Source organism: Leucopleurus acutus (assembly GCF_964270905.1).
Source record: "Leucopleurus acutus genome assembly, chromosome: 6".
Classification (NCBI taxonomy): domain Eukaryota; kingdom Metazoa; phylum Chordata; class Mammalia; order Artiodactyla; family Delphinidae; genus Leucopleurus; species Leucopleurus acutus.
Genome location: NC_139149.1, coordinates 24,785,855 through 24,798,296, shown reverse-complemented (window position 1 = coordinate 24,798,296; position 12,442 = coordinate 24,785,855). Strand labels below are relative to the sequence as shown.

General features: G+C 38.8%; 1 protein-coding gene across 1 annotated transcript in view; it reads left to right on the top strand.

Moving 5' to 3' along the window:
- Positions 1 to 12,442, top strand: part of MAP3K19 (mitogen-activated protein kinase kinase kinase 19) — a gene marked incomplete at both ends in the record, with an annotated part of 49,592 nt that overhangs the window by 15,690 nt on the left and 21,460 nt on the right. Inside the window, 2 exon segments of the mRNA XM_082841081.1 lie at positions 1,254 to 1,367; positions 8,365 to 8,461. Coding sequence (XP_082697207.1) covers positions 1,254 to 1,367; positions 8,365 to 8,461 — 211 coding nt within the window.

Sequence of the window (12,442 nt, the reverse complement as noted above, 5' to 3'; positions counted from 1 at the left end):
TGTTCTTTTGGGAGTTCTCTACAAGGAGATTGTGAGGACCTGAGAGTAGGTAAGATCACTAAAGTACTGATAAAGTAAAGAAAATTGCAGGGGCTGAACAGAGGAGGTGCGCCCACAGTTACAGAGAGCTGTGCACATAGAGACTCAGGGGAATGAGAAAAGGAGGAGAATTGGGAGAGAGTTACAAGAAGGAAGGAGTGGGAAACAACATCAAATTGGAAAAGAGGTTACAAAGCAGATGTGATAAGGAAGTGAGAGTTTCAATGGCAGGATAGAGGCAGAAGACAGGTTGCAAAGAGTAAAGAAAGAGGATATGGTAAAGAAATGGAGGATATGAGTATAGATCACTCGTTCAAGTTTGTTTCAGTTATTAGGATAAATGGAAGAACGATTGCAAGAGGAAGTTTTCATGGACAAGCCTGTGCTTATTTGAAGAAGTCAGGATAGCAGGAGACGGATGAATATGAGAGAAATGTCCCCCAAGAACTAACTGGAAATTCACTGTTTGGTGTTTAGAACTCTATCCGTTTAATGTGGCTTCAAGTGCTGGACAGGAAGTGTGCTCGAAACTTTGGCCCCCTTTTAAAAATAAACAGACAAAACCCCATTCATTCTGTGGACTTTTTTTTTTTTAATTAAGGACAATTTTTATTTCCTTCCTTTTTTTTGTTATTACATTAAATTTTAAATGTTTAATAACTGTCATAATCTTAATAACACATAAACATTTTCCATGTTTTCTTTTGATTTTTGTCCATTTACATGCATATTTTTCACATATTTTTATCTTTAATCTATTTTCTATGTTATCTTCTATATTTCCACTTAATATTAATGACAAACATTTTTGTATGTTTTTACCTTACCATCCATCACCTTCCTGTCTGTATGATAATAATTTCTCTTTCCTTATTTTTCTTTTTTTTTTTAACATCTTTATTGGAGTATAATTGCTTTACAATGGTGTGTTAGTTTCTGCTTTATAACAAAGTGAATCAGTTATACATATACATATGTTCCCATATCTCTTCCCTCTTGCGTCCCCCTCCTTCCCACCCTCCCTATCCCACCCCTCTAGGTGGACTCTTGTTGTGAAAATTATGGCCCTGAAGCTTCATCAGGATCCCAGTCCACTATTTCAAGAAAATCTTAGACAAAATGGAACTGATTTTAGAACCTAGAGCTAGATCTTGCTGTGAAACTGCTGGAGATGCATCTCATCAAAACACATTATTATGTTTCTTTTGGCAGAAAGACATGCTGAATCATTGCTTGACATTTGTCATGATACAAACTCTTCTCCAACTGATATGATGACAGTCACTAAAAACCAAAATATAATCTTGCAAAGCATCAGCAGCAGGGAGGTAAGAAACTCTCTTTAAAAAAACAAAGTAACAGAAAAATGGATAAGCTACTCCATCTACACTTAACTGTATTTACATCTACTTCATTTGTGTTGCTTGAATATTTATAACAATCATATATTACAATTATAGATTTAAATGTGATAAAGAAACTTAAAGTACAATTAATGACAGTCTATCATGAGTTTAATCTCAGGGCAGTAATGAGTTAGTCAACTCTGAGTCTCATGCACTGTGTGTGTGTGTGTGTGTGTGTGTGTGTGTGTGTGTGTTTGTGTGTGTATGGAATACCACAGAATATTACTGCAGTTGAATCCATACTAAATAGTAAAATGTAGCTTGTCTTTATGTATGTTAATGTGGAAAAGGAGAAAATCATTATTCTGATCATGTCAAATCCATCACAGGGTATGACAAAGGAGGTACCTCCTCTTGGCCCTGGTCATCACCCTCTGCCCATGATGAATGACTCCATAAAGTATAGTAGCAGTAGTGGTAACAAACATCGTGCCCATGGAAAATTATGGAATGATTCCCAGGAGGTACAGTAAACTGGTAAAGTGGTTACCTAAAGGAACAGAATTGGAGAAAAACTTTAAAAGTATACTCATGTGTACCTTTTGAATTTTTATAAAAATTAACATAGCCCAAACTGTTAAAAATATTACTACTCTATGGGAATTCCCTGGCCGTCCAGTGGTTAGGATTTGGTGCTTTCACTGTGGGGACCTGGATTCGATCCCAACCAAAAAAAGAGAAATTCCTACCCTATATTTTATTGGTAATAAAGAATATGACCACAAAATTGTCTATTTCTAAAAGGTAATGAGGTATGTACTATAATATGTATAAACAATACGAAGAGTTTTGGAGATGGTGGAGTAAGATCTTTCAGTCCCTTTCTCTTTCCAAAAACCATCCCCAAATAACAAGAAGACAAAAAACAAAAATTTGAGTAAAAAATTAGTTTGAGGGCTTCCCTGGTGGCACAGTGGTTGAGAGTCCACCTGCTGATGTAGGGGAAACGGATTTGTGCCCCGGTCTGGCAAATTCCACGTGCCGCGCGTGCGCGGAGAGGCTGGGCCCGTGAGCCATGGCCACTGAGCCTGCGCGTCTGGAGGCTGTGCTCCGCAACACGAGAGGCCACAACAGTGAGAGGCCCGCGTACCAGAAAAAAAAAAATTAGTTTGAAATAAGTATAGATTCACAAGAACTTGTAAAAATAGTACAGAGAGGTGCTGTCTAAACTTCACAAGCTACCACCAATTGGAATTATCATCATAACTATAGCTGATTGTCAAAACTAGGAAACTGATATTGACACAATACAAGGAACTAGACTACAGACCTTACTTGGATTTCACTAGTCTTTGAATGCATTCCTTTTTCTTCTTCTGTTTTCGTGTGCCTGTGTGTACAGTTCTATGACATTTTATCCCCTGTATTATCATGATCAAGATACAAAACTGGTCTGTCTCCACAAAGGGACGCGCTCTTAACTCCTCTCTTTACTGCCACATCCTCCCTGCTAACTCCTGGCAACCACTGATCTATTCTCCAACTGTATAATTTTGTAATTTCACAAAGGTCATATAAATGAAATTATCATACATGTGAACTTTTAAGATTGCTTTTTCAACTCAGCATAATGCTCTTGAGATAGAGCCAATCTGTTGTGTGTACCAATAGTTTTTCTATTGCTAAGTAGTATTCTATTACAATTATATTTTGTTTCACAGTTTTTTAGCCATTCACTTGTTGAAAGACATTTGGGTTGTCTCTAGTTTGGGGCTATTACAAATAAAGCTACTATGAACATTCATGTATAAATTTTTGCGTGACTTATGTTTTCATTTCTCTATGATACATGCCCAGGAGTCCAATTAGTGGGTCATTTGGTAAATGTATGTTTAGTTTTTTTAAAAACTGCCAAACAATTTTCCAGAGTGGCTCTACCATTTTATATTCCCACCAGCAATAAATGAGATGTCCAGTTTCTCTACACCCTTGCCAGCATTTGGTACTATCAGTATTTTCTATTTTAACCATTTTAAAAAATTTAAACCAAAATAAGTATATGGTGTTATCTCATTGTGGTTTTAATTTGCATTTCCCTAATTACCAATGTTGAACATTTAAAAAAATTTTATTTGCGGGCTTCCCTGGTGGCGCAGTGGTTGAGAGTCCGCCTGCCGATGCAGGGGACACAGGTTCGTGCCCCGGTCCGGGAAGATCCCACATGCCGCGGAGCGGCTGGGCCCGTGAGCCATGGCCGCTGAGCCTGCGCGTCCGGAGCCTGTGCTCCGCAACGGGAGAGGCCACAACAGTGAGAGGCCCGCGTACCGCAAAAAAAATAAAATAAAATAATAAAAAAAAATTTATTTGCCATCAGCATAAATTGTTCAAATATTTTGTCCATTTTCTGATTGAATTGTTTGTTTTCTTATCGTTGGGTTTAGAGTATTCTTTATATATTCTGAATGATGTGTGACTCGCAGATATTTTCTGCTAGCCAATAAGAAAAACTTGGAGGTTTTTTCACCTTTTTTTTTTTTTTTTTTGCAGTACGCGGGCCTCTCACTGTTGTGGCCTGTACCGTTGCAGAGCGCAGGCTCAGCGGCCATGGCTCACGGGCCCAGCTGCTCCGCGGCATGTGGGATCTTCCCGGACCGGGGCACGAACCCGTGTCCCCTGCATCGGCAGGCAGACTCTCAACCACTGCGCCACCAGGGAAGCACTTTTTCACCTTTTTGACAATTCCTTTATCAAACAGAAGTTTTTAATTTTGATGAAAACCAGTGTACCCACTTTTTCCTTTACTGGTCTTGATTTTTACATCTAAGAAGTCTTTTACTTGATCCGGGTCCTGGTTACATGAGTGTGTTCAGTTTATAAACATTCACTAGTCTATACACTTATGATATGTGCACTTTTCTGAATGTATGCTATGCTTAAAAATAAATTAAAGGGAAGGGGTATGCCTTCAAATATCTGAGAAAAAATATGGTTTTCAACCTCGAATTTTATATCCAGACAAACTATAAGTCAAGTATTAGGGTTGAATAAAGACATTTTTCAGACACACAAATGCTCAAACATTTTACATTTCATACACCTTTTAAGGAAGCTACTATGTGCTCTGTTAAATTAACGAAATAAGATAAAAATGGAGGGGAAAATTGGATCCATGATTCAGGGGATCTGAAACCTAACACAAGAGAGGAGGGTATCCTTGGTATAAAGCAGAAAGCAAGTCCCAGGGCTTCAGCCACGTATGAAGTCTAGAGAACAAAGAGCTCTGATCCTTGGGGGATGGGAGGAGTGAGGGAGAACAGGATAATGGAGATTTCCAGGAAGAAGATGGAACTGATATATTATCTGATATATTTAACCAAGTGAAAAGACCACAGGATGTTTGGAAGATTTGAGTTAAAAAATATAAGAAAAGGAATTAAATATTAAATTAAATTGTGAATGAAATAAAAATAGGGGTTTTGGGTTTTGTGCAGGAAGTTATTCAGGAAAGTATAAACATACTACACTACAATTGCACTACTACAGTGCAATACATACAGTATAGTACAATACTCAAATAATCATAATTTGAACTTTGCCTATTGATTTAACAAGAAACAGAGGGTGAATTTACTGGGAAGATAGAGGCAAAGTATGAGAATATTAAATTGTCAACTGCAATAAAAAGAAGCCAGTAGGTAATATATCACTTTAGTGACAGCAGGATAAGTACATTATCTAGAGATATGGAAGAAAATACCCAAAGAAACACTTAAAAGGCTGGAACTGGCTGCCTCTGGGGGAAAGAGTGGGGAAGGTAACTGATGACCTTCTTTGTTATAAGTTTTTGTTTTTAACCATTATTTGACCTTTAAAAAATGTATAAGTTAGATAACAATGAAAACGAATTAAAAATCAAAATACAGAAATGGTTAAATCCCAACTCCTCTGGGGCAGGGGATGGGATGAGGTAGAATGGAAACATTTCTTTTTAATACTATTTGAATATTTTACTATTGTGCATTTGTGACTTTTCTAAAGAGGTTAGCCTGCTTCTCACCAAAGTTGCTTTAGTACAGTGGTTGTCAAAAGGGGGTGATTTTACCCCTCAGGAGGCAGTTAGCAAGGCTTAGAGACATTTTTGGTGTCACAACCGGGGCAGAAGCACTGCTGGCATCCAGTGGGTAGAGGTCAGGGATGCTGCTAAACATCCTACAGTGCGCAGGGCAGCCTTTCCACAGCAAAGAATCACCCAGCCCCAAATGTCAGTAGCAGCGAGGCTTAGAAACCTTGCTGTGTCGTAGGCTTTGTCACAACATTGAAGGTTGTATTGTTTTTGATTACTAATATTACATAGTAATTGGAATAAAATACCTAGAGACCAATCTTTAAAATGTGTGTCATGCATCAGAAATTGATAAACAAAAACTCATTTACTTTTCTTTTTCTTTGTGGTGTAGTTAGGAACTTTCTTTCTTAAAAAGACTAAAAATCCTTTCATATTAGTATATTTTTTCGTGCAAAACATTTTCTGAACTTTCACTTTATATTTTCCTTATTATGGTTGAAATAACTGAACTCATTTCTGAAGGAGAAATAGACTCTCACTATTGAATTTGCCTCTTCTTCTCAGTGCTTTCTCTAGTGCTTAAATTGCAAAACCCAAGGTCACTCTTCACTTCTTTCCTTTGAATGAAAGCTTGCTTTTCTTTTGGGTTGTCTGTAATAGGTTTTTATAGTTTACAAATATAAGCAGCTGCCTTGCTTGTAGGATTGCTCCTGAGAGGCTCTTTATACCCTCTCCCAATCTCTTTTCATCTAAGGAGAATCGTCTTTCTAAATTTAATTACGTATGATTTCTATGCCTCTTTTCTGTGTGGTTGGCATTCTGTTGTTTACAGATTAGAATGCTATGCCCTCTATCTAGTCTGTTGTCACCTCCTGCATCACTGTCAATGGTTTATGAACTCCATTTATGTTTGGGATGTGCTATTCTAACATTTTCTCTCCTTCACTCACAACTGAGTGTCATTATTTTAATTTTCCTCCTTGTAGCACCCAAGCACTCCTTAAAGTCATTCATATTCTAAAAGAATTTAGAAAATTCTAAAAGAAATTAGAAAATTCTGAGCTGTTTCTACTTTTGTCTTCATTTCCATGATAACCTTCAAAGTAGACATTATTCCCTACATCCTTTTTGTTTGTGATACTTATGGTTTTTCAGTTTATTCTATGGAAGAAATTTTTGTCAGGAGATTGTAGGCATCACACATCTTTTATTTTATCTTTTCCTGTGCAAAACCTATAAATCAGGTTTGAGTATTATTTCTTTTAATTTTGCTCACTGTTATTGATTCCTTTCTTTCTGGTTCTTGTTGAGACTCTGTTTCAAGTTTTTCATGGTAACAAGAAAGCAGAGTGGTTAAGACCTCTGTAACCAGACTACAGAGTCTGGGTGTGAATCCTGGCTCTACCATAGGCTAGCTATGTGACCTTGGGTAAGTTACTTAACTTCTCTGGACCTCACGTACAAAAGAGAATAATAGTTCCTACCTCTAGAGTTGTTGTGAGGATTAAATTAGTTAATATGTGAAAGGTGCAACAGTGTCTGGCACTTTATGTGTAAATGCTAGTCGTCATTATGGGTTTTGTAGGTAGGTGTGCCCACACTCTGTGTCTTCCAACTTTTCTTAAAGGACCAGCTAATGAATGAACTGAGCAGTTGAGAGGGGTGGGATAGGGAGGGTGGGAGGGAGGCTCAAGAGGGAGGGGATATATGTATACATATAACCTATTCACTTTGGTGCACAGCAGAAACTAACACATTATAAAGCAATTATACTCTAATAAAGATAAAAAATAGAAAAAAAATTCAATAAAGACTTTAAAAATGGTCCACATCAAAAAAAAAAATCTTAAAAATCACGTACTGCTAAGTTATTACAATTGAACACCTAAAATATTTTCATGGCAGTATAAATGCAGGGTTTTATTTTTATTTTTTTCTGTGATAATTAAAATGAACAAAGCAAAAAGAAAAGATTCCCAAGCTCTCTTGGGAATTAGTGAATGAAATATCAGATGATGTTTGGTGATAAAGGCTACCTGCTTGTCCAACAGGCATCTGCATTTAGGGCAAAGACTTTTTATCCAACAGTCTCCTTAAGTAGGCAGTTCAACCAGATCACAGAAGCCAGAGAGCCACTTGTAACATCCAGGTTGTGACGGGATATCTTAACTACTACTTGCATCTATCACTGTTCTAGACATTAAAAAGGGCAAAATCACCAGCAACAACTTCTAATGAAGGAAACTATCAACAACAATGAATTCTAATAGAAAACATTTCTTCTTTAGAGAGTTAGGAGTACTTTTTATAAATCGAGCTGTTTCTCAACCATGTTTTTCAGCATAATGATTATTTTCTAGAGGGTAAAACGAAAGCTTTAGAGGTTGCATACCACGATTAGATCAAAAAGCTGTCATAGTGAAAACTTTAATCAGCTTTGCTGCCTCCTTTCAGTCTAAGGTTATATCTGCAGCTTCCATACGGGGCAGGGATTTCTACCCTCATCATTTACAAATGATGCCCCAGGGAGGCATTATGGAAAAGATCATGTTCCTTTGGGGGTGTTCACGGACTGTGGCCAAAGGATTCTTTCCAGTTACCCACCCAGATGGAATTTGGGGCAGTTTAACAGCCTGGACACGGACATGATAAAGTATAAAATATTGAATTTCTCTGTGTCTCAGTGATTTCAGCTTTGATCTTCATTTTTGATTATGCAGTTAATCACGTCCGTGTCTGTCTGAGCCTGGTGCTCTGGAGGCGAATAGTTTCCCATTTTTTTAGTCCTAAATGCTTTATCCGATTTAAAAGGAATCCACAGTGTGAAACTCTAGCCTAGAAAAAAAATCAACATTCACTCTGCCAACCAAGTACTACATTGAACAACTGAGTTTCTATTTTATGATATTTCAGGAGTTTGACCAAGATGATGTCTGCACTCATTCCATATTGATTAGTGAAAAAGGAGATCCAAGTGGTGATGGACTAGACTGGCAACCCAGGACAGAAGGTATCTGTCTTCTGTCCTTGATATGGTTACAAAGATAACACGGATTATTTGGATTTCCCCCCTAATTTTGGTAGTCCTCGGTGCAGGAACGTTGAAATCACAGACAAGCACAAAGAAAAAGAAAAATCACTCATAATCCTATCCTTTGGTCCATACCTGAATCAGTGAGTCTTGTCAATCTGCCCAGCCAAAATGGGCATCCCTCTTCTGTCTCTCCTCTTTGGTCTACCCGACTCCAGCTCAGCCTACTGTCCTCATCTCCTATCTTTTCTGTCTAATAACATCTTTTTCCTCATTTCTTTCCTCTCAGAATCTTCCATCAGCTCCAGGGATCTGTTCTCTTCCAGGACCAAGCATTTCTCCACTATCTGTCATCCCAGAGCTCCTCCCTTGAGGGGGAGTTGCGGGCCTGAACAAAGAACTAAAGCCCCAAGTTGCACTCTTGTATTCTAGGAGGTCATAAGTCTGGAATTTTCCAGAACAATGCCCATTCCAAATATGTCATCCTGTCCTACCCATAAGTGTCCTTGCATTGAACAGATCACAAAGTATTTGCAGATTCTCACTTCAAAAAATAGTCATCACAGAGATCACATTTGTCTGTCATCTATTCGCCTATAAACTTTTTTTTTAAAATAAATTTATTTGTTTATTTTTGGCTGCATTGAGTCTTCGTTGCTACGTGCAGACTTTCTCTAGTTGCGGCGAGCGGGGACTACTCTTCTTTGCGGTGCGTGGGCTTCTCACTGCAGTGGCTTCTCTTGTTGTGGAGCACAGGCTCTAGGTGCACAGGCTTCAGTAGTTGTGGCACGTGGGCTCAGTAGTTGTGGCTTGCGGGCTCTAGAGTGCAGGCTCAGTAGTTGTGGCACGGGCTTAGCGGCTCCATGGCATGTGGGATCTTCCTGGACCAGGGCTCGAACCCGTGTCCCCTGCATTGGCAGGCAGATTCTTAACCACTGTGCCACCAGGGAAGTCCCCCTACAAACTTCTTAAATGAAATGTTTATTTGAACTGCTCCAATCTCTCTCTGATAATTTTCCTATTTGTATTTCTAACACTCCAGGGAAGCTGCTCTCTGGATGTCTTTTTTCTCATCCCTGTCAGCCACCCTGAATGCCACAGTGCTGTCCTAGCTGCTGTCTCCTTTGGTCCCTTATGTGATGCTGCCCTCTTCTGGGGAGCCTTCAGTCTTTCTCAAACTCACTCGGTATCTCCTCTCCCCTGGCGGAGGGCGGGGAATAATTTAATAACATTTGAAATGATTAACTCCATGAACCCTGAAAGACCTAATTAAAATGAACAAGTTCTGATCCCCTTCCAAACAGTCTATGTGATCTGCCTTTGACTTTCAAAGGTTTCAAACCTGAGTTCTCAGAAGCCTGATTGTGTTTCCCCATCATCTTCCAAGAGGTTAAAATAATGTGTTTATTCTGCTCCATTTGGAAGTGACTTGCCATTTGAGGTGCTTATAATTCTTTTAAAATCGATTTGTAAGATTTTAGGTTTTCATATGGGAACCATAACACTTATGCAGCATCTCGACTAGGCCCTTGTAGTTTTAAGCTTTCATAGCTTGGGTTACACATTTGAAAGAAGCAATTATGTTTCTAAATTTTCCTCTCGTAGTTGATAAGAGTCTTCACTAGAGCTAGTTACTCTTTTAACCAAATAACCAATAACATATTCCAGGTTGTTAATGTTAAAGTGCTTGCACATGTTATGAAGACTTTATGCACATACCATGTGACTATTCTGTTGTAGATATGAACATTTTATTTATTTATTTTTGGCTGTGTTAGGTCTTCGTTGCTGCATGTGGGCTTTCCTTAGTTGTGGCGAACGGGGGCTACTCTTCATTGCGGTGCGCGGGCTTCTCATTGCGGTGGCTTCTCTTGTGGAGCACGGGCTCTAGGCACGTGGGCTTCAATAGTTGTGGCGCACGGGCTTAGTTGCTCCGCGGCATGTAGGATCTTCCTGGACCAGGGCTCGAACCCATGTCTCCTGCATTGGCAGGCAGATTCTTAACCACTGTGCCACCAGGGAACCTCTAGATATGCACGTTTAGTTTATATCTGTTCATTGTATTATTCTTTTAAAAAGGGAGTATCACTGACTAAAGTATGTATAAACTTTATATAATGTTTGGATAACTCCCCTGGTCTTTTTTTTTTTTTTTTTTTTTTTTTGCGGTACGCGGGCCTCTCACCGCTGTGGCCTCTCCCGCTGCGGAGCACAGGCTCCGGACGCGCAGGCTCAGGGGCCATGGCTCACAGGCCCAGCCGCTCCTCGGCATGTGAGATCCTCCCGAACCGGGGCACGAACCCGTGTCCCCTGCATCGGCAGGCGGACTCTCAACCACTGCGCCACCAGGGAAGCCCCTCCCCTGGGCTTTTAACAACTAAGTATTCCTGCAGCATACATTTGCTTTATTATGGGCTTTTACAGATGGTAACTTGTAAAATAAAATCCCCCCGCAAAATCCCTCATCTTTTTCCTTAGTATAAAAATCTTGCATTCCTCAATCAGCTATTTTCCCAGAACATATCAGATGCAAACCTCATAGACTGGAAATTGAGCGTGTAAAATTACCCTTTTCATGAGTGAATAAGAACCTATTTTCTGAAATTTCTGGGCTTAATTTATTTTTAATTGTGTATCATCAGAATTCTTAAGTGTAGATAACAGAATCTACTCTACTTGAGTGAAGAAGCAAGGAAGTTTTCAAAGATACTAGAAAGTTCACAGACCATTGAAAAACCAAAGGAGAAGAACAGACCCCAGGTTGGATTGTCAGAAAGAATTCTTGTAGCTACATCTCAAAACTGGCTACTGACCCCCAGGTCATGCTGCTTCATCCACAACCAGGAGCTGCTCCCACACTGACCTCAGAACCTCCCTCCTCTGTTGACACCCACATCAGCAAATGATGCCTGTGCCTTATCTTTTCTCATGTAACCCATGTGAATCCATGTCTCAAGTTAGCTTTCTGAACTCTAGTGGCAAAAAAGGCTGGAAAATGTAGTTTTAAAAAATTCTGTTGAAAATCATGATTTAGGAAACTATCAAAACATGGAGAGGTTATCAAAATGTTTTGAACCTCGATTCCCATCAATTTAAATAGAACAAGTGGAAAACACAGAAAAGTAAGACTTTTCTGGAGAAAATAATTTTTCTTCATTGAATGAATTAGGTTAGGCCAACTTTAAATTTTCATTTTAATGATTTAGCACTTACATTAACAAATTAATCATCATTTCCAAACTTTTATGAATGTCATTTGCACCTCTTCTGCAAGGAAATTATGTTTCTGGTTGTGTTTAAATGTTGCCTTTTAGTTTCTCTCCACTGTAACATTTTCTGGTGGGGTTAATTAATTAATTTTAAAGATTCTTTTGATGTGGACCATTTTTTTAAAGTCTTTATTGAATTTGTTACAATACTGCTTCTGCTTTATATTTTTTGGGTTTTTGGCCGTGAGGCACGTGGGATCTTATCTTCTCGACCAGGAATTGAACCTGCACCCTCTGCACTGGAAGGTGAAGTCTTAACCACTGGACCACCAAGGAAGTCCCAGGGTTATTTTATTAATACATCCTCTTACTGGAAAGATTCACTCAGATGGGAGCAAGTGTTTTATTTTTACATGTTAACAGTGCATCCTCTTTCCTGGATCACTGGATATGTTTAGAGGCTCCCGTGACTACTCACAGTATTCAAAAGACAAAAAGAGAACAGACGTGTTCCAAGATGATTTCAGAGCCAGAATGTTGTATAATCTTTCCCCCTCCCCTCCGCCATTTAGGACCAAAAATTTTTTTTTCCATTTAGGAGCCATTAACTTTTCACAATGTCTAAAAAGGCAGGTATTTCTCATACTCACTTATTGTATCTTTGCTCCTTGTTTTAAAATAAAAGAAGAAATCAACCAATTAACAGATTTTGAACACATTAAATTTGCTTAAAAATATTCTGGGTAAAAAA